Below are 27625 nucleotides of genomic sequence, written 5' to 3' on the forward strand. Positions count from 1 at the left end.
TCTCCCTCCCTCCCTCCCGCTCTCTCTCTCCCAGTCTCTCTCCAGTCTCCCTCCCTCTCTCTCTCTCCAGTCTCCCTCCCTCCCTCCCTCCCTCCCGCTCTCTCTCTCCAGTCTCCCTCTCTCAGTCTCCCTCCCTCTCTCTCTCTCCAGTCTCCCTCCCTCCCTCCCTCCCGCTCTCTCTCTCCAGTCTCCCTCCCTCCCTCCCTCCCCTCTCTCTCTCTCTCTCAGTCTCCCTCCCTCCCGCTCTCTCTCTCTCTCCAGTCTCCCTCCCTCCCTCCCCCTCTCTCTCTCTCTCTCCAGTCTCCCTCCCTCCCTCCCGCTCTCTCTCTCTCTCCAGTCTCCCTCCCTCCCTCCCGCTCTCTCTCTCTCTCCAGTCTCCCTCCCTCCCTCCCGCTCTCTCTCTCTCTCCAGTCTCCCTCCCTCCCTCCCGCTCTCTCTCTCTCTCTCCAGTCTCCCTCCCTCCCTCCCGCTCTCTCTCTCTCTCCAGTCTCCCTCCCTCCCTCCCGCTCTCTCTCTCTCTCCCTGTCTCCCTCCCTCCCGCTCTCTCTCTCTCTCCAGTCTCCCTCCCTCCCTCCCTCCCGCTCTCTCTCTCCAGTCTCCCTCCCTCTCTCTCTCTCCAGTCTCCCTCCCTCCCTCCGCTCTCTCTCTCCAGTCTCCCTCCCTCCCTCCCTCCCGCTCTCTCTCTCCAGTCTCCCTCCCTCCCTCCCTCTCTCTCTCCAGTCTCCCTCCCTCCCTCCCGCTCTCTCTCTCTCTCCAGTCTCCCTCCCTCCCTCCCGCTCTCTCTCTCTCCAGTCTCCCTCCCTCCCTCCCGCTCTCTCTCTCTCTCCAGTCTCCCTCCCTCCCTCCCGCTCTCTCTCTCTCAGTCTCCCTCCCTCCCCCTCCCGCTCTCTCTCTCTCTCCAGTCTCCCTCCCTCCCTCCCGCTCTCTCTCTCTCTCCAGTCTCCCTCCCTCCCTCCCGCTCTCTCTCTCTCTCATCTCCCTCCCTCCCTCCCTCCCTCTCTCTCTCTCTCCAGTCTCCCTCCCTCCCTCCCTCCCGCTCTCTCTCTCTCTCCAGTCTCCCTCCCTCCCTCCCTCCCCCTCTCTCTCTCTCCAGTCTCCCTCCCTCCCTTCCCTCTCCCTCCCTCCCCCTCTCTCTCCTCTCTCCAGTCTCCCTCCCCTCCCTCCCGCTCTCTCTCTCCAGTCTCCCTCCCCTCCCTCCCTCCCTCTCTCTCTCAGTCTCCCTCCCTCCCTCCCGCTCTCCAGTCTCCCTCCCTCCCTCCCTCCCGCTCTCTCTCTCCAGTCTCCCTCCCTCCCTCCCGCTCTCTCTCTCCAGTCTCCCTCCCTCCCTCCCGCTCTCTCTCTCCAGTCTCCCTCCCTCCCTCCCGCTCTCTCTCTCCAGTCTCCCTCCCTCCCCGCTCTCTCTCTCCAGTCTCCCTCCCTCCCTCCCGCTCTCTCTCTCCAGTCTCCCTCCCTCCCTCCCTCCCGCTCTCTCTCTCCAGTCTCCCTCCCTCCCTCCCGCTCTCTCTCTCTCAGTCTCCCTCCCTCCCTCCCTCCCTCTCTCTCTCAGTCTCCCTCCCTCCCTCCCTCCCTCCAGCTCCCTCCCTCTCCAGTCTCCCTCCCTCCCTCCTCCCTCCCCCCTCTCCCGTCCAGTCTCCTCCCTCCCAGCTCTCCCTCTCTCCAGTCTCCCTCCCTCCCTCCCCCCCTCTCTCTCTCCAGTCTCCCTCCCTCCCTCCCGCTCTCTCTCTCCAGTCTCCCTCCCTCCCTCCCGCTCTCTCTCTCCAGTCTCCCTCCCTCCCTCCCGCTCTCTCTCTCAGTCTCCCTCCCTCCCTCCCTCCTCCCGCTCTCTCTCCAGTCTCCCTCCCTCCCTCCCTCTCTCTCTCTCCAGTCTCCCTCCCTCCCTCCCGCTCTCTCTCCCAGTCTCCCTCCCTCCCTCCCTCCCTCCCTCTCTCTCCAGTCTCCCTCCCTCCCTCCCGCTCTCTCTCTCCAGTCTCCCTCCCTCCCTCCCGCTCTCTCTCTCCAGTCTCCCTCCCTCCCTCCCGCTCTCTCTCTCCAGTCTCCCTCCCTCCCTCCCCCTCTCTCTCCCTCCAGCCTCCCTGTCTCCCTCCCTCCCCTCTCTCTCTCTCCAGTCTCCCTCCCTCCCTCTCTCTCTCTCTCTCTCCTCAGCCTCCCTCCCTCCCCCCCCTCCCTCTCTCTCCCTCCAGCCTGCCTCCATCCCTCCGTCCCTCCCGATCTCTCTCCAGCCTCCCTCCCTCCGTCCGTCCCTCCAGCCCCTCCCTCCGTCCCTCCCTCCAGCCTCCCTCGTCCGTCCCTCTCCAGCCTCCCTCAGTCCATCCCACGCTCTCAGCCTCCCTCCGTCCATCCCGCTCTCTCCAGCCTCCCTCCGTCCATCCCGCTCTCTCCAGCCTCCCTCCGTCCATCCCGCTCTCTCCAGCCTCCCTCCCTCCCTCCCTCCCTCTCTCTCTCTCCAGTCTCCTCCTCCCTCCCTCCCTCCCGCTCTCTCTCTCCAGTCTCCCTCCCTCCCTCCCTCCCCCTCTCTCTCTCAGTCTCCCTCCCTCCCTCCCTCCCGCTCTCTCTCTCCAGTCTCCCTCCCTCCCGCTCTCTCTCTCAGTCTCCCTCCCTCCCGCTCTCTCTCTCCAGTCTCCCTCCCTCCCTCCCGCTCTCTCTCTCCAGTCTCCCTCCCTCCCGCTCCCCTCTCTCTCTCAGTCTCCCTCCCTCCCTCCCTCCCTCTCTCTCCAGTCTCCCTCCCTCCCTCCCGCTCTCTCTCTCAGTCTCCCTCCCTCCCTCCGCTCTCTCTCTCCAGTCTCCCTCCCTCCCGCTCTCTCTCTCCAGTCTCCCTCCCTCCCTCCCTCCCGCTCTCTCTCTCCAGTCTCCCTCCCTCCCTCCCTCCCGCTCTCTCTCTCCAGTCTCCCTCCCTCCCTCCCGCTCTCTCTCTCCAGTCTCCCTCCCTCCCTCCCTCTCTCTCTCTCCAGTCTCCCTCCCTCCCTCCCGCTCTCTCTCTCCAGTCTCCCTCCCTCCCTCCCCCGCTCTCTCTCTCCAGTCTCCCTCCCTCCCTCCCGCTCTCTCTCTCCAGTCTCCCTCCCTCCCTCCCGCTCTCTCTCTCCAGTCTCCCTCCCTCCCTCCCGCTCTCTCTCTCCAGTCTCCCTCCCTCCCTCCCTCCCTCCTCCCTCCGTCTCTCTCTCTCTCCTGTCTCCCTCCCTCCCACTCTCTCTCTCTCCTGTCTCCCTCCCTCCCACTCTCTCTCTCTCTCTCTCTCCAGCCTCCCTCCCTCCCCCTCGCTCTCTCTCCCTCCAGCCTGCCTCCATCCCTCCGTCCCTCCCGATCTCTCTCCAGCCTCCCTCCGTCCGTCCGTCCATCCCTCCGCCCCTCCCTCCGTCCCTCCCTCCAGCCTCCCTTCGTCCGTCCCTCCAGCCTCCCTCAGTCCATCCCACGCTCTCAGCCTCCCTCCGTCCATCCCTCCCCTCCCTCCCTCTCTCCAGCCTCCCTCCGTCCATCCCGCTCTCTCCAGCCTCCCTCCGTCCATCCCTCTCTCTCAGCCTCCCTCCGTCCATCCCGCTCTCTCCAGCCTCCCTCCGTCCATCCCGCTCTCTCCAGCCTCCCTCGTCCATCCCGCTCTCTCAGCCTCCCTCCATCTATCAATCCATCCTCCCTCCATCCATCCATCCATCCATCCTTCCAACTCTCCAGCCTCCATCCATCCAGCCTCCCTCCGTCCATCCCGCTCTCTCTCAGCCTCCCTCCCTCCCTCCCTCTCCAGCCTCCTCCCTCCCTCTCCAGCCTCCAGCCCCTCTCCAGCCTCCCTCCATCTATCCATCCTCCCTCCATCCATCCATCCAACTCTCCAGCCTCCATCCCTCTCTCCAGCCTCCCTCCGTCCATCCCGCTCTCTCTCAGCCTCCCTCCGTCCATCCCGCTCTCTCTCAGCCTCCCTCTGTCCACCCCTCCCTCTCTCCAGCCTCCCTCAGTCCCTCTCCAGCCTCCCTCCCTCTCTCCAGCCTCCCTCCGTCCATCCCTCCCTCTCTCAGCCTCCCTCCCCATCCCTCCCTCCCTCCAGCCTCCCTCCGTCCATCCCTCCCTCTCCAGCCTCCCTCCGTCCATCCCTCCCTCTCCAGCCTCCCTATCTCCAGCCTCCCTCCGTCCATCCCACCCTCTCCAGCATCCCTCCATATATCCATCTTCCCTCCATCCATCCATCCATCCAACTCTCCAGCCTCCCCCTCTCTCCAGCCTCCCTCCGTCCATCCTGCTCTCTCTCTCAGCCTCCCCTCCGTCCATCCCTCCCTCTCTCCAGCCTCCCTCCCTCCCTCTCTCCGTCCATCCCTCCCTCTCTCCAGCCTCCCTCCCTCCCTCTCTCCGTCCATCCCTCCCTCTCTCAGCCTCCCTCCTTCCATCCCTCCCTCTCTCCAGCCTCCCTCCGTCCATCCCTCCCTCTCTCCAGCCTCCCCCTCCGTCCATCCCTCCCTCTCTCCAGCCTCCCTCCGTCCATCCCTCCCTCTCTCCAGCCTCCCTCCGTCCCTCTCTCTCTCTCTCAGCCTCCCTCCGTCCATCCCTCCCTCTCTCCAGCCTCCCTCCGTCCATCCCTCCTCTCTCCAGCCTCCCTCTCCATCCTCCCTCCCCATCCCTCCCTCTCTCCAGCCTCCCTCCGTCCATCCCTCCTCTCTCAGCCTCCCTCCGTCCATCCCTCCTCTCTCCAGCCTCCCTCCGTCCATCCCTCCTCTCCAGCCTCCTCCCAGCCTCCCTCCTCCATCCCTCCTCTCTCCAGCCTCCTCCCTCCGTCCATCCCCTCCCTCTCCAGCCTCCCTCCGTCCATCCCTCCCTCTCTCTAGCCTCCCTCCGTCCATCCCTCCCTCTCTCCAGCCTCCCTCCGTCCATCCCTCGTCCATCCTCCCTCTCTCAGCCTCCCTCCGTCCATCCCTCCCTCTCTCAGCCTCCCTCCCTCCATCCCTCCTCTCTCTCTCTCAGCCTCCCTCCGTCCATCCCTCCCTCTCTCCAGCCTCCCTCCGTCCATCCCTCCCTCTCTCCAGCCTCCCTCCGTCCATCCCTCCCTCTCTCCAGCCTCCCTCCGTCCATCCCTCCCTCTCTCCAGCCTCCCTCCGTCCATCCCTCCCTCTCTCCAGCCTCCCTCCGTCCATCCCTCCCTCTCTCCAGCCTCCCTCCGTCCATCCCTCCCTCTCTCCAGCCTCCGTCCATCCCTCCCTCTCTCCAGCCTCCGTCCATCCCTCCCTCTCTCCAGCCTCCGTCCATCCCTCCCTCTCTCCAGCCTCCGTCCATCCCTCCTCTCTCCCAGCCTCCGTCCATCCCTCCCTCTCTCTCTCCAGCCTCCCTCCGTCCATCCCTCTCTCTCCAGCCATCCCTCCGTCGCGCTCTCTCTCCAGCCTCCCTCCCAGCCTCCCTCCCTCCATCCATCCAGCCTCCCTCCCAACCTCCCTCCCTCCAGCCTCCCTCCCTCCAGCCTCCCTCTCGTCATTAGAATAATGTGCCCAGCCAGGTTTGACACTGACAGAAGCTGAAGGGGTGAGAGTGCAGGCCAGCCGGCACAGATCCAGTACCAACACCAGCCTTCTAACCACTTCATCAGATGTATAAATCCACCAACAGGAAATAATGTAGAATAAAAAACCCTCAGGGTGGTTCAGCTATTTCTAAAAATGCTGAGATGTCATCTTAACACACCAGGGTAGTCCTCATACACGAAACCAGTGCCAACACCAGTTGTAGGTACGAGTTCTAAACATGTATCATATCCATAATCGAATACCTACAATCTACAACAGCCCAAAACAACACTACTTTACCTGTATAACCATCTCTCTACTGACGCAATGGGACAAGAGGATGGAATCAGTGCAGAACTACACCCTTCAGAAACACAATGGTGCATTTCCCTAAGACACCCAGTCAGTTTGAGCATCTTCCCTGCTAACCATTTAAATAAGAGGGAGTTGCTAGCCACTCCTGGTGAGCTACAACTGTGTGACTGTGTAGAGCACGGGGCACACACACACACACACACACGACTAGAAGTGGCTTTAGATAAAAGCATCTGCTAAATGGCATATATCAAGCCTTGACCCCTGTGGCCATGTAAGAGTCACAAAAATATCATAAGAATAAACACACAAACACAGACCCATAATAATACCTGCCATACACCTCCAGGAGAAAATGATAATGGCCTGTTATCTAAATGAATCTTCTTCACATACAGCTAAACACAAAACAATGTAAGAACAATACATATTGTGCGTCCGCGACTGCATTGGTGTGCGCTCCTTCCCCATTTCCACGTATGCCTTTTTATCTGACATCTAAATTTGCAACAAAGACCTTCCTAGGAACTATACAAATTAGATGTTTTTGTGTGTGTGTGGGGGGGGGGGGGTTTGGCAGCAGCAGAACAATGCATCTGCAGCGCAAAAAAATCTCTTCCTTCCCTTTTTCTGCTGCCTTTTTCAATATCAAACAACGACGGTAACCATCACCATTTTCAAAAGTTACGATGATTCCTTATTACTTCAATAAGGGGGAGTCAAAGTGAATAATGATGACAGCTGTGATTCAGACGGGCTGTGTGATCTTCGCCGCGGTTTTGTTTGGGACTTGTAAGATGAGGAATTAGAAGTGTCAAACAGCTGTGAATATGGGTGCTAAATATTTAAACATGTTTTCCAGCTGAGGAAAAAGTATAGTTATTTTTTTTTAAAGGGGGGCTTAAGTGTGAATAAGCTGTGCCAGCCTTTGATTCAAATGCAGGAAGAATGGGAAGAAAAGGGAGTAGATAAGAATTTTTGATATAGTGAAGAGGGCGGGAATCAAACCCAATTATAGAGTGGTGCGTTCCACAGGGGAAGACAGGCGAGGCAACGAAAGGTTTCACCTGACCTGAGGCATGCAGTGTGGCAAGGTGGAGGAAAGAGGACAATAAGAAGTCTGGAGAGAACAGCGTTCTGAATGGACGTGAATGGAGGGTGGCGTCGATAGGAATAGTATCGCTCAGCTCTGGGAAACACAACAAAAACATTGGCTAACACTAAGAACCCTGCATATACACATTCACAGACGACCTTACAAAACACATGCACACATCCACACACACAGAGATGAAAAGTAAGTCTCATGTTGCCTAAAGAGATGCTCCAAACAGATTTGCTCAAGCATGGCCGATTCATCTTTAAATGTATATTTGTGTTTGTCTAAGTGCCTCTAAATAACTTAGTGCCTCCAAAGTTACAATGGATATATCAACAGATATTCCTGTTGACAATTGTGTCCTGTTAGTCATTCTGAATGGCGATTGAAGGAGGGGAACCTGGTCAGTTAACGGAATGAGTGATGAGAATTTTACTCCAGCAGGTTCATGCAGAGCATAATTGCTAATAAACGAAGACCAGAAGAAACCACCACCGTTTGCTGTCTTTTTTAATCCAGGCCACAATTGAACTCCAAATCAGGTTACATTACATCTCATGTCAGCACGTGGGTTTTTCCACCAGCTCTCAGCCAGCCCGTGGCCACCAGCCATGCTCCCTCCCAGCCCATGTTTCCATGTGTTCAGACCAGAAGAGACCATCCAAGCCCCTCTACTGTCGGTATTTTAATATAAAAACCAAGCATTGTGTCTATTCAACAGTATTCTATGGGGAAAGGTGTAGCATGGCGGTGATGTAACGGTGGGGGGGGGGGTCGCATCAAGATAGTGTTGGGCTGATGGTGCTAGATTGCTGTGCGAGGATAGCAGATAGGAGATCCCCCCTATGACGACATTACATAAAAGCTTCCTCAGGCAACATTTGACACAAAGCCATATCACAAACGCAACAAAGACATGTACTGTACAAGCCAATAGAAACACAAAAGATGGAGAATAGAAACCTGAGCAAAGATTATTTTCAGCCTTCAAAGACGTTTCAAAGTGTCGTATTGCTACAGTACATGAACTTCGCTTTCCTTTGATGAAGTGATAATAAAAATGACAAAATAACCAATCCAGAATGTATTCATCGATTACATTGAAATATTCCCTATATAAAATATCATAATTATACTGATAACCGATCACTCCATCTTTTTACAATAACAAATACAAAAACTACTATAGCATTACTACTACATCCCGACTACACAAGGCTTACAGTAAGTGCTATTTAAGGGACAAATGCAGAATTCCCTAATTCCGGGTGATATTGAGCAGCCATGATTGCTGAGCATAAAGACATTGAGAGTTATCTGGTGAAATAGTGGGCGGGCCTTCTGGGGTTTAACCCTTCAGCAGTGTCCTTTATCCCTGCCTTTTTATCAATATGTGCTTTATAAAGAGTGTACTATCAGAAATAATACCTTTTCAGGCTTGTACAGAAAATACATTTCATTGAATTTATACACCGAGGCTCATAAGAACCTCAGAAAACAGCCTTGGCCTTTAGGCTGCAGAGATGAGGGCATAAAGATATTCAGATGGAAAGGAATAAAAAAAAAACAGGATAGCCATAGAGGAACTTACCTCTTCACGTAACTTGATCAACTGCCACGTGAAAGCAGAGAGAGAGAGAGAGAGAGGGAGGGGAAGATGAAAAGGAAAGACATGGCAGGAAGCAGATCATGCGGCCGGGTAAAGAATTAACCTTGACCATTTATCGGCTTGCATGTTCAGCGTTTGGAAATCACAGACAAGCACATTAAACGACGCTCAACACGAGACTTGCACAGACTTTTCGGAAAAAGCTAAGATCACGTTCTCTCGCTGTCACATGAGACAACGAGAGGGAATGGATTGCTCGCCTCGCAGTGTCTAAACTAGCAACGTCGAGGAAGTCGCATCACAGGACTTATGGCAAAGACATTCTAGATCCCACTCTGTACAGTAGGAAAATACAGTTTGAGTACAGTGTGCATAGAAGTTTAAATGAGGGAATAATATACACATATCTATATATCCCGATGCAGGATCCCAGGGAGATAATACAAAACGTATTGAGATATGCCTTTTTAATTCTACATTGTAGAAATGTAGAACCATTCCATTGTTGGCAATGTGTCCATCAATGGTGACATATTGTCACAATATTTCATGTACCTCAGTACAGACGACTGCTGTGTGGATTATGTATGCATACCCGTGTGAGGGCGCCTGTGTTAGTTACATACATACACACATACATACATAACGGTGGAGCTTATTATCAGGACAACCGTTACCGGGGGGGACATGAAAAATGAATCTTTGCATTAGTTATTCGTTTTTGATGAAAGAGAATGTGAAATAGAAATAGGTAAATAGAAGATATTGTTGTTACCATTGTTGTTACTTTCTATAACAACAATTCAACTGGAGTTTTATCACAACTAAAAAAAGGACGCTTTCCACAACCTGCTCTTCATGTCGGGGAACGTCATGAAGAGGGGGCTTATCATGTGAACGCAACATGATTTGGTAGAGGAGGGGAAGAACAAGTTTCTTCATTTGTTAGCCGTTGCAGCTGATTCTCTTTTAAATCTCGATTTCTTGGGTGAGATTAAAGGTTAGCAGATCTGAAGGGAGGCTCAGGGATACATGACTTTCCTCTCATCTCACTTTGTATGTGGTGGTCATTTTGAATTTTGCTAGTTTGAAATCATTTGCTATGATATCACAAAAGAGGTAGGAGGACTTGGATCAGAAATGATGAACTTGACGGTTGAGAAGAAAGAAAAAGCCTTGGTGGTAGGATTGATGTAAAACTATTGGTTGTCGTGGCCACAGTCGTCAAGAATAACAGGCTCCTCTGAAAGGCACTCACACCGAAGAGTTAAACAAGGAAGCAGCCACCCAGTCGGCAAACATTGATGAGAAATGTAAGCACAATTACGTCAGTGTAACGTTGTACTCTGACGGATGACTATTAGTATTGGAGAGAGTAAGAAAATTAAACAGTCATATCTGGAGTGGTACCATCAATATTATTGTCACTGTTCAGTAAAAAAAATCTATAATATGGTTATTTGTAGACAATTAACCTTAAAAAGTGAATTTATTTAAATATACAAAATAAATATTATGCTTTGAATTAGGGTGGATTTTTTTTTTTTTTTTTACATGTCTGATTGATGTTTAGAAACATATATACTTTTAGTAAGCTTTCCCCGATTGAATTATAAAAAGATTTCCAATTACAAATATGTATTTTATATATAATCATTAAATATCGTAATTCTGAGTTTAAAAAAGTTAAACACCATGGAAGGGCAAATCTGAAGAACATTTTTAAAAAAAGGTCAGAGAAATAATGTAGCACTGCACCACTATCAAGCGATATAGAATCCCTCGAGTGACAGAATGAAATAAAAGGAGTTAAATGAAATATACCTAAAAGTAAAAAAGCTTTATTTGTGTGTGCTGAGAGTTGCATTTTAGAGAGATCTTGCCTTGGGGAACTCGGCAGCAACAGACAGGCTAACAAATGTTTATTTTTATTTTTTAAACATTGCAAAGAAATACGATTTTCTTCCCTCTTTCTTTCGGTGAGAAAAAGGGCCACTTTGCAGCCTGGAAACTGTCCATTATTTCGAAGGTCACAACCGCCTGCGTTGAATGCCTTATTGAGGGGGCCAAAGTTTAAAACTACACATGTGGCTATTTAGGATTTGAACAGGCCAGCCAGAGCCGCCGCCGATCACACGCCGCAGCCCTGCCGTCCAATTCAATGGAGGACCAAACAAAAGTTGTTCTATCTTATTTGTGCTGCTTGGCCGATTGGAAGTCCTCGTGGAGGATTTGCTGAAACTATATAAGGGGTTTTGTGCTTGGCGTTCCCTTTTTTTCTCCATATAGATGTATTTTTCTTTGGCATCCATTCTTTTAAAAAGTAACCCACAACGCTAGCTTTGCTCCAGAGAAAGTGGTAAACACAGAACATTGTAAATGTTATAATTACGCCTCCGTGAATGCCTTTCCTCATTTCTTTTTAATGCCAGCCAGTATTCAAAATTGCACTGCTGCAATTTTTCTGTTATGATAATCAGCAGATTTTTCAAACAAAGATTTTTTTCATTCAATACGGAATTCGATACAAGTGGTAATCTGCTTCCTTTGTAGCCTGTAAAATCTGGTCCATGCCGGCTCAAACCAGCGCAATCTCGTGGCCAAGCCTTCTGCTGTGACTGAAATCGAAACTATTCCGTAGAGTGTTCATGTGCGAAAAATGTGTGTGCGCTAGCTACTGTGTGTGGGGTAGACCGTGTGTGTGTGTGTGTGTGTGTGTGTGTGTGTGTGTGTGTGTGTCTCGGATTGTGTGAATTGCATGCCGAGTGAGAAAGAATGGGGGGGAATGTGCAACGGTAGACTACCACGTTATTAAAAAAAAAAAAGTGTGATAACGCCATTTTGGTCTCTGCCCGCGTACAGATAACGAATAAATGCCGAACTCTATTAAATCGTCCTTTAGCCATTATCGCAGGGCCAACACGTCATTTTTAGAACTTATGACAGCTCCCTATGTACTTAGCTAGAAAACCTTGCCATGTAACGAACAGATTTGCGACTGGTAATGATCTGCTCAGCCAGGGCTATATGAAATGATCCTGACCTCTTTCAGATCGTCAGGAATTAAATTGACCGACTTGCCCCAGCTCCTCCATCTTTTCCCCATCCTCTCTTTCGCTCCCGCTTCGTTCAATAAAAAAAATAAACTGAAGTTCCGAGCACTCCACTCACAGCAAGACCAAGTCGTGTGTTATCTCCAGAAGTTATTAAAATAGAAATGAGATGAAAATATTTTCATTTAAAAAACTATGTAGGTGTGTGTGAGAAAAATTATTTTGTTTTACAATGTAAAAACATTACAATTCTGATCGACTCAACTTATAAAGTACAAATGTTATGCTTTGAGCATTTAAGGTTCTGAAGCAACTACTGAAGGCCTATAGAAATTTTACACAGCCTTCAACTTTGTTTCACATTTTGCTGCCTTAAAATTTTAATCTACACAACCTACTCCACATGTCCAAAGTGAAAGAAAGTTATAGAACATTTTCCAAATTAACAAAACATTTATAAAAAAAACTGAAATATCACCCCCTGAATTAATACTTTGTGGAAGCACCTTTGGCAGTCATCCTTTTGTAACCTTTTCATTAAGATTATTTGCACAACTCTTAGGGCAAGATACAGTATATCCATTGTTGTTTTCAAAATTGCTCAGGCTCAGTACATTTTGGGTGAGGATCATTGACGGACAGCAATATTTAAACCTTGTCTCTGATTTTTCAAAAGCAGATTTAAGTCAAGTCTGAGACTAGACCACTCAGGAACACCCAGCCCCTCTTGGAAAGCCATTCTGGTGTATCTTTAACATAAATATTTGTGTAATTGTCCCGCAGAAAAATAAAACCCTATAACACAGCAAATAAATATACTTTTTGGCCTAAATTAAAAACTACAGGGTTGGGTCAAATGCAATACAAAACAACAGAGAGAAACCTCTATTTTCAAGTAGTGTGACGGCAGCATCATGTTATGAGGATGCTTGTCATTGGCCGGGTTCAGAGGAGTTAGTCAAGATCAAAATAAATATGACACGTAAAAATGTTAGGGGTTAGGTTTAAAATAATGATATTATGACTTTGTGGCTGTGCTAGCTAGTGACCACTCTGCAGAGCTGCCTCCAGGTCAAGATTAATGATAATAAAACACCAACCTGCCGTTTATTTTGGAATAACTTGTACTTTCTATTCAATTTTAATTTGCTTATATACATGTATAATGTGTAACTAGATGTGGACTTTTTTTCTCTGGTTCAAGGACAATTTGTCTCCCCTTGATTTCCGGTCGTCCTTGTCTTGGGGATATTGAATCACTTGAGAAAAATGGAAGGTGAATGAGAAAACAGTGTATTAGAATTAAAACTACTAAAACATTCTGTAGACCTTAAGTTCTCTTGACATGTCAGCCTCTACAAAAAAATCTGAATTTTTCAAGTGCTTGAATGCTGGACAAATTCAATTACCTTAAAAATGTATATTTAAAAGAATAATATAATTGTTAAACAGAGCAGCATAAGACTGAAAACATCTTAAAATGCATGCATCTTAAATTGTACTTCTAGATTAACTCATCGGTCGGCGTGTTTCCATTCTTTAAACAAATTATTTTCCTATGATAAATATTCTTAGGCCTATGAATAATTATTTAAATAATGGGGTTCATCATCAATTGTATTTAATGAAAGGGAAATATATATATTTGAAATGTGGGTCGTATTTTTCTCCCTTTTGCCTTTGAAAAGATTTTGATAGGAACCATCACTGTCTTGAATGTGACAGTCCTGGCAGCAAATCCACTTCCGACTTCTGTATAAAATGTCAGAGTCACTTTACGCATCTCACTAATTTGCAGGGAATACGCATATGAATGTATAATAAGGGATGGCGATACATACGGTATGTCTGTAAGATGTGCAGCTCACAGGTCATCAATAAAATGGTAATAAGAACGCAACTAATAACCTGTACTTTATTTAGCTCTGCTCAGATCATCTAACTGTACTTACACTTGCACGTTTAGTCCCTCAGTACTTTGTATGTATTTCTCCCTCTGTTTATGTGTATGACTGAGACACACAGCAACTATTGCAAAGTTGACAAGATAATAGAGGATTAGTCAAGAAAACACACTGGTCAGTGCTGTGAGGTGCAGCTGCGCAGGTAAGCGTTAGGCAGTGTGTCTCAAGTGTTAAAAAGATGGTTTGCGTAGCTGTTGATGGCCTGCTTTTTTGATACAGCACTTCAGACATAATTCCAAACAACACAAGTTTGAAGAACATGTGACATATTTTGGGCAATTAAGATCAGTATTTCAGATGCTTGTTTTCTCCTCTCATATTCAATATGAATGAATCAATACCGTCTTTGAAAGGATTGTTCACTGCATTGTCTTAGCATTTTGGGACAATGGAAGAAATATGGCTCATTAGCTTTTTATCTGTTGTTTATGAACCAAACTTAATCATAGTTGTGATAAAACAGCAATAACATTTCAATGTTCATTACAAAATTCAAAATACATCTTCTCATTAATTTTATTATATTTTCAACTACAGAATTACGATCTTTCATCAAACTACATTTTCAATATTACTGAACAAAAGGTTGTATAGCGACACGTAGCCAGTAAAATAGCAAACATTTCAGTGACTTTTTGACACTAATGCTTATAAACAAACACTGAACCTGGGAATCCTATTTATTCGGATTGTCCGTGCTGTGTGGTTACCACAATTGTGTTTAAAGGTGAGTGTGTGTGCGTGCGGAGGATCTTTTTAGAGGATAAGTACACAGACGGCTGGAGAACAGCTGTGTGTGTGTGTGTAGGGGGGGCAGCAATCTGGCGCTGCCCAGACGCTGGACCCAGGCCTGGAGCCCATTCAAACCCTGGGCAGCTTTGCATTAAACAGTGTTCCTTCCACATGACTTGTTGCCAATGCTGCAGTGGCCCTGGTGGCCCTGGGAGAGGCCCCGTGAGGCACTGACCCTTCCTCACCCGGGGACCAGCCACCCATACTAGGGACTGGCGGGACCTGATTAGCACCTTACCTGACTCTCAGAGGAGCCAGCGTCTTCCCCCAGGAGCTCGTTCCGCACCTCATCACTGTAGGCGATACGTGACCTTTTCTGCAAGGGGAGGAGGAAGACAGAAGAGAGAAAGAGAAAACAGAGGAGAAAAAATAAGCCTTAGTGGAGTTTCCTTGGAAAAACATAACAGGTATTTCTTAAGCACGAGAGCCCCCTAATGGACCAGAATGTCAAAAAAAGCACATGCACCTGCAGTGTGTGTGTTTGTGTGCGTGGAGGTGATCTTGTACCACTGAAATTGTAGAGATGCCCCCCTTTCCACACTTAAATCAACACAATCCGAAGAATAAAACCAACTACGGCACTGGGGCAGGGGCCGGGAGACGTATAAGGAAAGTATCACTTGTCAGCGCTAAATCTTTTCTGGGGGCTGCCACTGCTGTCAGCACAGTGCAGTGGCAGGCTCTGTGATAAGGCAGATGCTGGGACTTAGACAGGGAATAATTCATCACCCATCGGCGTTCCATCAGATTTGAGCTCCCTCTCGCTCTCCCCTTGCACCCCTTCAGAAGGGGTGGGGGAGGAACGCCATGTCCAAAAAAGACAAACATTCCCGACACGCACATTTCCACACGCACTCTTCACTGTGTGCCACCTCCGACGCTGAAGGACCAGGCGCTGTGTAGCGCTTGTTTACAGACACTAAAAGAGAAACGCACCCTCTTCAAATGCCCTCCAAACTAAATGCACACCAGCGGAAAGAGAGACTGTTAACTAAAGCCTCCTTCTCAGAACGCCCTGACAGGAGTTCTATGTGGGCCGTGGGAGGAGAGCAAAATCAAATACACTAGGAAATATTGAGCTGAAAATAACATATCGGTACATAAGATCTTTGGGGACTCCTGCTTTCACCACATGTACAAGAATTTTCCCATTTATTTCGTCCATTTCCTTTTTAGAATTTGTATGTAGAAGTTCAATGAGGTTTCTAATGTACATGTCCAACAGTGCTACAGTATGTTTTATCAAAGAAATATGTCTATTACCATTCATTGAAATTATTTGCCTTGTTAAATAAAAAAGGTTCAATAAAAAAATAGGGGGGAAAATAAATAAATAAAGTACCGAAATATAAGTATATTTGACACCCCGTTGTTGTTTTTTTTCCTAGTAAACTTGACCAGTGAGTGGACAGCCACCAACAGACCATCAGGAAAGTGATTTGTCTTCCTATTGTGACAGTGAGGGCCACAGCCTGAGGAATAATTACTGAGATGTCTGGGAATATGACTGACCAGGGTGACAAGCGAAGAAATAAATAAATGATATATATATATATATATAAAAATATATATTTGATAAAGAGAAGCAGCAAAACAAACACAGTCTCTAAAGGCTTCAACTGAGCCACGGGGACCTGCGTGAACCACCAAAGGAATGACTGCGGGGAAGAGCGGATATTACTGTGACCAAATCAAAAACACAGCACCGGCATAGCATACGCACAAACACGATGGAATGCCATCACAATCAGAATGATACAATATTCATCATTTACATCATCATGTTAAAACACTTTAGTATCTATTGTATCATTTATGTGTCGTGAACAACCTATTATTGATCAAACTAAAGCAGACGCATCATTAAGAGATTTTGGATAGGATTACATCTACTTTTAACTGGTGGTATAATTAACCCTTTCTTAAGAATTGACAGGTTACAGGTTGTGACAAAGTTACGGTATGGGTTTTTTCAGTTGTTAGTACGAGTACAAAGACAATAAAACATCAACCGGGTACACAGCGTAGAGTCGTGTTCTGCCGGGATAACACCCACATGTGTCATTTTAGTGGAGCGTCATCTTAAAGAGCCGCAGTGTAACTTAGGGGAATGACGGGTTGCTAGTAATTGAGACGAGATGCCTGGGAGAAGGCTTGATTTTAGTACGCAGAGACTGATGTCTTCTTCAAACCCACACAGTTTTGGGGGCATTTCCAAATGGCTGTTTGTTGCCACCGAGAGTATCAACAGCTTCCGCGGTGAACGCAACGCAAATGAAACATGAAAATAAAAAGAACTCAGAATGCTACTGAACCAGAGATTGTTGCTTCTCCCTACCCATTTACTTGTGGTTTTGAATTCCCCCTCTGGAAAACAAACCATAACCCTTAGAGTGATTATTCCCTGTTCATTTGATGTGAAACAAGAGCAGCTGTGCAATATTGACTGCCTCACCCATTGATAGACTTTGATTACCGGTTGGGGTGTTTTGCAAAATTTAAATTTAAATTTAAATAAACGGATGTAGTCTTCATTTGATAATATTGTGTTATATATATGTTCCACTAGTGAGAATAATGTAATGAAGATCTTTATATTTGATCAGGGTAGATCAGAATCTGTAATAACTAGGGTTGTTCCCAAAATAAAAAACAAAATTGTTCTCTAAATATATGTATTGAAATAATAAAAGAAAAAATAAGTTGAGAAAGACAATATGTTGATTGAAAGTCCCTCATTCTAGTTTATGCGTGAAGATTAAAATGTCTAAAACAACATGAAAACAGGCGAGGAGGAGCACTTCCATAAGATACCTTATTGCCACAGAGAAAATCTTTTTTTTTAAATCCTTTTGAACGTTTTTTTCTTTTGTCACTTTTTCTAATCTTTGGGTGAAAATTTGCTTCTGTTGCCGGAAGCACAAAAAAAAAAAAAAAAAAAAACAAAGATCCATCTTAACTTTATGCAAAGTGTTCCGCCTGCCTTTAAACTCTACACGGCTCGTCAAGTGTGAGACGGATGTACTGGTGTTCTGTCAGAAACACACGTGTCTCACCTCTTGACGTCGACATGAGAAGAGTTTCTTCAACCCATCAAAACGTAACTATATATGCATAATAACTCCTAGTACTGTAAGATATGCTAATCAAGAACAACACAAGCTGGAAATTATATTCATGCAATTCTGAAATAAATATGAACGTGTTCTCTTTAGGTACATGCACGAATGTCTAGATATTTACTGATATATCATTCATTTTAAGTAAAAAGGGGGAAAATAAACAAAATCACAAACAACCTACATAAACAGGCATTAGACAATCATTTAAACACCCTTCCTTTATAGACCCAATGGACATTAGTCACTTAAAAATGTCTTCAAAAGTTCTCCTTTTAAAACTAAATCTGAATCATTTAAAAGCAAATAAACTGATCTTTATTGTAAACACGTTTTTTTGGGGCCTCCCAAATGCACTCCCCTCTCTATGCCTGTTGCCACAAGCGACGCAGGGTCGTGCAAATAATTGTGGTGCCTGGAAAGCTGAAAAATGTAAACAGTTCATTAGATGGGATATAAAAGGCATAAAAATACCCAGAGGAAGAGTGTAATGAGGGGCCCTGAAGTTACTCTGCAGACGCTTTTCCCTCCACTTTTCCCCCTCTTTATTGTCACCCCGAGCACACGGCTGGTGGCATGGCGTGAAGAGTAATTAACGATATTTAATTTACAAAAGCGTGCTTCATTACATCTTTCTCACCAGTAGGAGAGCGGCTGGCCATTTTTAAAATATATTTTTTTAACTTAATGGCACTTTTGTCACGACTCAGCTTCAAATTGGCATTTAACCTTTCATTTGCTACTAATCAGGTCCACATCCTGTTGAAGAGGAAGTGGCTTGGAATAAAACATTTCACACAGTCTTAAAACTATTTTTACTCAAAAATATATGTAATAATAACCCTAAATTATTTTTTACAGTACTGTCATTAATATCCTATTAAAACATGAATAAATCATGGCTCCGAAATGGACAAACACTACACAAGTGCACAAACGCTGAAACACGACATCACTTCCTAGTTCCGATCACTGCGTCCCTATGATATGCTCCCAGGTGATGTTGTGGACCGGTGACAGTAGTTCTTTTCTAGTTTCCCCAGCAGTGGGGGCAGAGGTGGTGGAGTGTGGTGTGGCGTTAAAAGGAAGCCGAGCCCTTTAAGCAGGCACAACAGCAGCATCGATAACGCATCTCATCCTGGCAGGGGGTTAACACACTTCACTGGCACAAAGAACAGCTCTCTCACACACACACACACACACACACACACACACACACACACACACACAACTGTTGTTTTCACATCTCCTCCACTCTTTTAAGACAAACAAATTGGCAGAGGTTGTTCAATTAACTAAGTGCTTCTTTTTTGTGTGTTAGATATATCATCAGATAAAGGAAAGCGGCGACAATTGTGATGGAGGGGTTTTCTGTGCCTTTGTTTTGTTTCTGCTCTTTAGTGTCATCAAATCCACTACTCTTGTCTATCATCAGAGACTGTGTGTACTTGTGAGTGTTTATGTGGAATAAAGGGCCTTGTGTTTGTTTGTGTGTGTGTGTGTGTGTGTAGGAAAAATCTCCTTTGTCTGTACGTGTGTGTGTGTGTGTGTGTGTGTGAGAAAAATCTCCTTTGTCTGTACGGGCATGGGCGCGTGTTTGTGTGTGTGTGTGTTCACTGGCCTGTGTGTGTGTGTGTGTGTTCTCCTCTTAATATGACTCCAACAGTAGTGGGGAAGCCAAGCCTTAGAAACCAGCATGGAGCCTCTCATTAACGCACAGGTTGGTGCTTTTGTGTCTTGAACACAGACAAGGCATTATGTTTCACAGCTATAAAAGACTAAAGGAGTCTCAAATGAGCTCCAATAGAAAAAAGACACAATCTCAAATTATCAAGGAAAACAAGACAATAGTGGAACTAGAACACATTTAAACTGGGCTGGCGGAGGATTTGCCCCATATGACAACGTACACTCAAAGGGCCTTCATGTCATCTCAGCAAGAAATAATAGTGTGTCCATAAACACTAATACAATCGACATGTAAAGAAAAATGGGTCAAAAATCACACTTTTAACGTCGAAATGTATTGATTAAATAAATGATCTATACTTAACCCAGCAGAATGATACAATATTGATAGAACATAGTATTACATAATGTTACAGATCATTACATATTGCACTGTGCAGATGTGATCTCAGGGGATAGCCTTTCTTTAACGGTACATTGTTATGATGGGGATGGTTCCTTCTTCCACGACTGTAATGCGTGTGCTAGACTTCCCTGTCAAAGTCCTTTCTATTGTTAAATAGAGCCAAGATCTGTCAATAAGCCTAACGACTGTAACCGCAAAGCAAGTGGGCGAGCGAGATAGGAGAGAAAGGATCGCAACTGAACTCTAAACAAAAGAGCGAATTCCAGGGGATTTGATTGAAGAATCTCCATATACTTTTTGCTGGCCGGGGGAACCGTCTCAAATGGTTATTTCTTTAAGGCATGAGGGCCGATTAAACCCAATATTAAAATATGGAAGCAGTTCTAATGAAAAATCAAAGGCCTGGTTTCCTCTCGCTCTCTCTCTATTTATTTTTCCCCATTCTCTCTCTCTCCTTCTCCCAGTGCATGAATCCCAGGCTGTATGAGGGGAGAGAAAAGCCGGGGCCCGGGCATCGGCGGTGCAAACACACAGACAGCGGTGCAGAAATCAATAGAGGAGAGCCGTCGGGGAGGCAGCCGGGCGAGAGGAACCAGAGCGGGGCCCGCTCGGATCACAACGCTGGCTTCTGGCGTGCAGTGGGGAATAAAGGGGGCCTCCTCAGGTCAGCGCCAGAGAAAAAGGTGAGATTAGAGGGAAATGGAGGAGGGATTTCGGCACGAGGGGGGGGTGATGAGGTAGTGCATGTATGGGTAGGTGGTTGCGGGAGGCGTACGGTGCGGGATACCTGGCGAGCTAGGGACCAATCGGCCCATTAGCCTGTGGCTAGCTACATATGGTTCACTGAACCCTCCACTGAGAATAACTTTCTATTTTTTTTTCGCGCAAATGTCTCTTTTTTTCTCTTTTTTTTTATTTTTGAAGAAGACCTTCACTTTTAACCCTTTCTCCGCTTTGGAGAGGGTTCTCTTTTGACCTCGATTTATGATTCATCTTTGTTTGATGTCTATTCTCAGAGTGTTATCTAAAAGTGTTGAAAGCTAGACACAAAGGAAGAGATATGGACCCATAATATATTGTTGTAGACAAAATGTGTGTGCGCGCATGTCCGTCCAACTGCGTTCGTCTATGGAAATGCATAGAAGACGACCGTCCCCTGTCCCTCGCTTTTCTTCAGAGTAACGTGACCATTGTCTGAACTGAATGCCTCCCTCATTACCATAAGAACAGAGCATCAGGCATAGAGGCTTAGACACATCATTAACGCTATAAATCTATTTATAAACTGGCTGGTTTGAGCCCTGAATGCCGATTGGCTGACAGCCGTGGTATATCAGACAGTATAACACGGGTATGACAAAACATGTATTTTAACTGCTCTAATTATGCTGGTAACCAGTTTATAATAGCAATAAGGCACCTCAGGGGTTTGTGTTACATGGTCAATATAACAGGGCTAAGGGCTGTATCCAGGCACTCCGTGTTGAGCCTAAGAACAGCCTTTAGCTGTGGTATATTGGACATATAAACCACACCTCCTCGTACCCTAATGCAGAGGAGGTGCGTAGGCACCTTCCAGCAGAGCCAATCCAACATGTTCCCTTGTGAACTTTCCTAGACACTTACCAGCTCTATGGGAGAGTACAGGTTTTGTGTTGGAATTCAGAGCAGTTGTCCAAACTTTGAGAAACTGCCAATTGAGGGCCGACGAGGGTCTTGTACACCTCTATCACATGGAAATCGCCAACGTCAGATACTCACCCCTAGAGTATGTGCTGTTACGTTCGCCAGGGCTAGTCTTAGGGCACATTAACATGCATAGTAGATACACAGTTTAAGCAATATCAATACCTGACCCATGTATGTTGACTGCTGCATTAGATAGTGGTTGGTAGGTGGAGAATGCAGTGATTCCCTTATGGATATAGAGGTGTGAGTTGATGCACTGATAGAGGCCAGGGGTAAATAAATAAATCCTTAATTCATACTCTACACTCCAGTGTAATTCTGATCAAGGCCACAGCAAGATTCCTCAGCAGGCTTCCGAACCAGACGAGAAACTAAACAATTGTCGGTCACAAAGACCAAAAGCTGTTGGTTTTTCTTTTGCACGCTCCTCATTTAGAAGCACTTAAGCCAGAGAAAGGGAAATGCAATTTGATAGGGGGAAACTTTGTTTCCATTTACAAATTTCATCCCAGGGTAAACACATTGAGCTAATTGGGGAAAACCCACTGAGTGTCAGGGAAAACTGGGGATGTCAAAGTTCAAGCCTACTAGATCAATTCATAAGGCATTTCATAAATACTTCATGACTTTTATATACTTAAGCCAGTCTGACAAATTTAAAACAAATCGGTGTCACCTATTCTGGTCCCGCTTGTCAGTCAATGCATCACTTGGGTGCGGGTGTCACATGTCACTTCTGGTTTATGGGACAGGCTCGGGGCTCTGAAACAAGGAGGGGGGGGGGTACTGGGAGGAGGGGGAAGGGTGCTATTATATTCACATGTCTCTGCCCCCCCACTATCTTCCGACTCCTCTCAGTCAAGTCACTCAATCAATCACATAGGCCCCTGAGGACAGAGAGGACCTGCGAGGCCCTTACTTCAGGCAGACAAATCCAGGTACTGATCACTGTCTGTGGAAGGGTGACTTATCCCACTTTGGAGAGGATCCCAAGATAAGTGAAAGGAAAGGATTGTGTCGTTGAATACACAAACAACCAGTCCTATTCACACACATAATATACGGACCATTACAAATATTTGTTAGGGAATTTAGGAATGCATGTTCTTGTTAAATACCACCCATTGATCGTCTCAGAACAGAAGAACCCCACTCATCATTGACAAATTAAAACAGATTCATTACAAATGTTTCTATCACTTACATCGTTTTTTTGACCACTGTGATTGGTTGACTATCACGCGGGCAGAGAACACTGTACTGCCATTACTCGATGCTTCAGTTCCTGTGTCTCCTGGTAGGAGAACCATCTTCTCTCCTTCTGGTGACTCAGTCCTTCACCCGTTCCACCACCACCCTTACATTACATCTAAACCATAAACACACTCATCCAACAAGGAGACTATAGATGCTGATCCATTAGAGGCAGCAAGCCCCATCTTTGTGTCTAAAATAACACAACAAGTATTTTCAACTGACAATCCACAAGAAGCTTGAGGAAGAGCTGCCGTGTGGAACATCTTCAAAATAAAAGGCGGAATTCATAAGCTGAGACAAATATAGATTTGTTTACATCTTAAATCTGCATTGGGCTCAGAGGAAAGAGAGAAAACAATCCCCTCAATCCGGGCGACTTCCATAAGAAATCTGATCTTTTTAATCTGGGTGCGAGACTGGACTTTGGCGCTATTGATGGCTTGTTAAACAACCCAACATTTAAACCACCATCTGCATTAACTCCTTAGTGGTACACAACGAAGACTCAAATGTTTCATGGCGACAAGCGCAGACGAGACAATTTAAGGAGATTTATAGTGTCTAACAGCCAGCTAATGTTGGTCTGTCATGTTTTGTTTGTAGAAGTCGCTGTAATGGAGGATAGGGGGCAAATGACACAGAACCTCCAAACTGGATTACAATGGCACTGTGCCATAAGCAGCACTAAGTACAGTCCTCGTAGAATATCCCGTCAAACCTATATGAAATACGCTAATTATGAAGCATCTTCCATTCAAAGTGAAGAATTCTGGATGACGCTTTGAAAGGGCAGCAGGACATTCCATTAATGTCCTTACAAAAACTTTTGACCGTTTTTTCCTCCCTTAGATTCCCAACTGAGCCCATCATGAACTTCAGGAACTTCATGTATCAAAAGGTTCTAGTCTCCATGACCGTGACTTGGCCATGAATGAATATCTCAAAAATCACACACGATGGAAGGTATCATGGACAGGTTTAAAAACATATCCCCCATTCAGGAAAAAGGATATTAGCCAGTTTTACTCAGCCTATACATGTAATAAACGGACTAAATTCACATATTTTAAAAGTATCCAAAAAAAAGTGAAGTCATAAAAACAAACAATCATGAATGACCTTTGAGAAACAGCTCAGTACTGCTGGGTTTGGAACCGAAATAAAGTTAGTTATTGCTTTATGCGAGACTTTAGGCAGTTCCGATTCTGTCGACAGACCTATCGAGGCGTCTTGAACTGTGCTCAATGATACACAATGGACAGTACAGAGAGGAATTTGCCAATTTTTTAATCCATTTTAGATCAAGGCCAAATAATTTCCAAGTTGCCCTAGATTGTCGAGCGTTTTATCTGAGGCATTTTCCCCTTTACACAATTGGCTACACTAAAGGGTCCAAGGTGCTCATTGCATAGCTACAGCACTCAATATTTGCCCTGACAGAAAGCGTTTATTAAATTATTTATTTTTCCACTTAAAAAGGTCATTAATAATCACTTAAGAGACTAGGAAATATGAAAAAGCTGTTACACATTTGGGATTGGTGCAGAAGGCGGCTCTTAATTCCATTCATCCGACTATCAGGTGAATAAACTGTTCAATATTTCAAGGCTAGTTGACTCGATAAACGCTTTGGGAATGTGTTAATTATCTCCCTGGATAGAAACTGGAAGCCATTCAGTCTAAAGGTGTTTGTCACGATCCACCTACATTCTGTGTGTCATAATCTGGGCAGGAAAAACAGATCTTATCGTCGTGCCTCCTCACTTTAAAATCCACTGCGAAGGAATTGTAGGCTTTCCACTTCAATTGTAATTGAGTGAATTCATTAAAAAAAAATGTTTATGTCCAATGTCTTCATTATTGTCACTGTCAACAGAATTACAGCCTTCAATAGACATTAAATAGTCATTCATTAAGAACTATAATTTATCTGTGGTAAGTCATTGTTTTTTTGTTTTTTATCCTTTTCGAAAATTCAGACAAAATATAATTTGCAGCAGTATTCATACCATTGATACTTTCTTGACTGTGCACCCTGCAGAAATTGAGGTTGAAAAATGTGAATCATTCTATAATTGACAATTGTTAACAGCTGTTGTCGAACCAAGATGAACTTTATCAAAAGCATATTTTGTAAACCAAAGAGGTTCAAAAACGAAATAGAAATAACTAACATTCTAAGAATAACAGTCAATGTGTGGGAAAATGTAGATAAAAACAAATATCTACCTAGGTTAGGAAATAACATTTTACGATGTTTGGAGACAATTTTCTAAGGGGTAAAAAATATACTCCAGCAGACAGACAAACACACTGTTCTGTCCAAAGAACAGCTAAGAGTCTAGGACCTGCATGTCAACAAACTGTTCACTACTTCCATCTCCAAGTTTCACAGACGAGACAAGGTCAGAGGAGGGCACAGTGATAAGAAGCAGCTCTTTTAGCAGGAGAAGCTCTTCTGATCGACATGCGTGCTTATCAATATCACCTCTACCAGATAACTCAACTTGGCCCAAATTCTTTGAACAATATCGCCATCTGGTGTCAGCTAAGAGGGAAGACAGCTTCGAGTAAATTCATGTTGGACACTTTGGCCCACTGAAATCCCAAGGTAGAAAAGCTATATATTCTCAATTTATATTCTGAAACCTAAAGCTTGACACTAAAGCGTTGTCAAGCATTTACTTTGTTTATAGGCTACTTCTGAGACATTTTAAAACAGTCACGTTTCAAGGGAAAACACTCAAATATCTACACAAAGGTTTATAAATGTATTATGCCCATCTCTCAGTTGTCACCAATAGCCCATGTAGTCTGAGCACAGCCAAAATGGACGCCGAGTGTATTTACAGTGCCTTCAGAAAGTATTATCAGCCCCGTCTTTTTCCACATTTTGTTGTTATAGCCAGTGAATTTCAAACACAGATTTAACCAAAGAGGTTTTCCAATGCCTGGCAAAGTAGGGCACCAAACAGACATTGAATATCCTTTGAGAGTGGTGAAGTAATTAATTCGACTTTGGATGGTGTATCAATACACCCAGTCACTACAAAGATACAGGCGTCCTTCCTAACACAGTTGTCAGAGAGGAAGGAAGGAAAACGCTCAGGGATTTCACCTCGAGGCCAATGGTGACTTTAAAACAGTTTATTGGATAGGAGAAAACTGAGGATGGATCGACAACATTGTAGTTACTCCACAATATTAACTTAATTGACAGAGTGAAAAGAAAGAAGCCTGTACAGAATAAAACATTACCAAAACAAACACTTTTTGTCCTGAATACAAACTTATGTTTGAGGCAAAGCCAATACAAAACATTACTGAGTACCACTCTCCATATTTTCAAGCATAGTGGTGGCTGCATCATGTTATGGGTATGCTTATAATCGTTAAGGACTAGGGAGTTTTTCAGGATTAAAAAAAAAAAAAAAAAAAAAAAAAAAAACAGAATGGAACTAAGCACAGGCAAAATTCTAGAGGAAAATCCATTTGAGTCTGCTTTCCACCAGACACTGGGAGATGAATTCACCTTTCAGCAGGATAATAACTTAAAACTCAAGGCCACATATACACCGGAGTTGCTTACCAAGAAGATGGTGAATATTCCTGAGTGGCCGAGTTACAGTTTAGACTAAAATCTATGGCAAGACCTGAAAATGGTTTCCTAGCAATGATCAACAACCAATTTGACAGAGCTTGAAGAATTTTGAAAATAATAGTGTGCAAATGTTGAACAATCCAGGTGTGGAAAGCTCTTAGAGATTTACCCAGAAAGACACTCAGCTGTAATCGCTGTCAAAAGTGATTCTGACATGTATTGAATCAGGGGTGTGAATACTTAAGTAAATGAGATCTAAAAACATGTTCACTCTGTCATTATGGGGTATTGTGAGAGAAAGAAATCCATTGAATCCATTTTGAATTCATGCTGTAACACAAAATGTAGAATAAGTCAAGGGGTATGAATACTTTCTGAAGGCACTGACTCCACAGACGTCTGTGGACCAAGCCTCCCGGTGGAGGGACAAACTTTGGAGCTACCTTTGAAGATGGTCTGTTTACCCGATAGGTTTCATTAAATGAAGCCTCCATTATGCCTCTCTTGTGCCTGATCAAAGGCATCGCTAAGAGGCATGTCATTCTGCTTCCCCTGACTTGAACGCATCCCCATTATCAAACGGAAGGGGGGGGTTCTATTGAGCCAGCCTCCCCTTTACCTGATGCAAGGCCCCTCAGCAGGGGTCCTCTGGCTTTAAGACCCCTCTATTATCAAAATGAAGCCGACAAACAAATCACAAATGCACCTTCGGGATGACCGTCTGATAACGTGCTCTCTTTTTTTTTTTCATCCGTCTGGATGGCCGGGTTATTAGGGTTCAGGCTTGGCCCCGTCTGGCATAGACAAGTGGGGCTCAATCTGGCACGTTGGTGGCGTGAAGACTTCAAACCATGGCTGGACGAGAGGATGGGGTTTAAGGGGGAAACACCCCAGGGAAGCACAACAAAGACTGTGCTTTTTATTTTTTTAAATTGAGAGGGCACCCTTTAGTGCAGGGTACCCGAATATGGCCTGCAGGAGTGAGAGAGAAGTGAGAGGCCGGGCCAGGCTGAAGCATTTTGCACTTTTGAGGACAAATCAGCAGCTTTGGGGGAAGTCACAGCTTTACCAGGTAGTTGAAAGGGACCCTGGGGGAAAGTGGGCAGTGGGAGGTCCCACTTTAAATACACATCACCTTTGCCCTAAAAAATAAAAACTTTAAGAGCAAAACAAATTGTTTATCAATATAACAGGGTTTCACACAGGCTGAGGTGGACACAGCTTGCCAATCGTAAGTGAACCAAAATGAAAACCAATACTAAAGTTGGTTTGTTCTAGTCTATCCACAATTATTAAAAAGCACCTAAATAAATTGCGCTTGGTAGAAGGCCAGCCTTAATCTGACTCCTCTACGAAACTAAAATGAACACACTGTACAGGTTTCTGGTAGAGGCAAAGTTGTCAGAAGGGTACGTGACGAGGACTATATATTTTCCTCTTTAAAGGGTACGTGATTAATAATATTTTTTATATCCAAAATGGCCATTCTCTTCTCCTTCTTCTTAATGTATGAGAATGTTGGCTATTTAAAAAGGTGACAAAGGGTATCCTCGCATCTAAT

At 45.6% G+C, this 27625-nt stretch overlaps 1 protein-coding gene across 4 annotated transcripts in view; it reads right to left on the reverse strand.

Annotated features, from left to right (window-relative positions):
- The window catches only part of vti1a (vesicle transport through interaction with t-SNAREs 1A), a 187038-nt gene that overhangs the window by 146154 nt on the left and 13259 nt on the right, over positions 1 to 27625 (reverse strand). For 2 of the 4 annotated variants that reach the window (XM_042305442.1, XM_042305444.1), the window contains exons 4-5: positions 14542 to 14619; positions 8477 to 8497 (exon numbers count right to left, since the gene is read on the reverse strand). In XM_042305442.1, coding sequence (XP_042161376.1) covers positions 8477 to 8497; positions 14542 to 14619 — 99 coding nt within the window. The remainder of the gene's footprint in view (positions 1 to 8476; positions 8498 to 14541; positions 14620 to 27625) is intronic. The other 2 variants (XM_042305443.1, XM_042305445.1) reach the window with 1 other exon arrangement.

The sequence above is a fragment of the Oncorhynchus tshawytscha genome, linkage group LG24, assembly GCF_018296145.1.
Source record: "Oncorhynchus tshawytscha isolate Ot180627B linkage group LG24, Otsh_v2.0, whole genome shotgun sequence".
Taxonomy (NCBI): domain Eukaryota; kingdom Metazoa; phylum Chordata; class Actinopteri; order Salmoniformes; family Salmonidae; genus Oncorhynchus; species Oncorhynchus tshawytscha.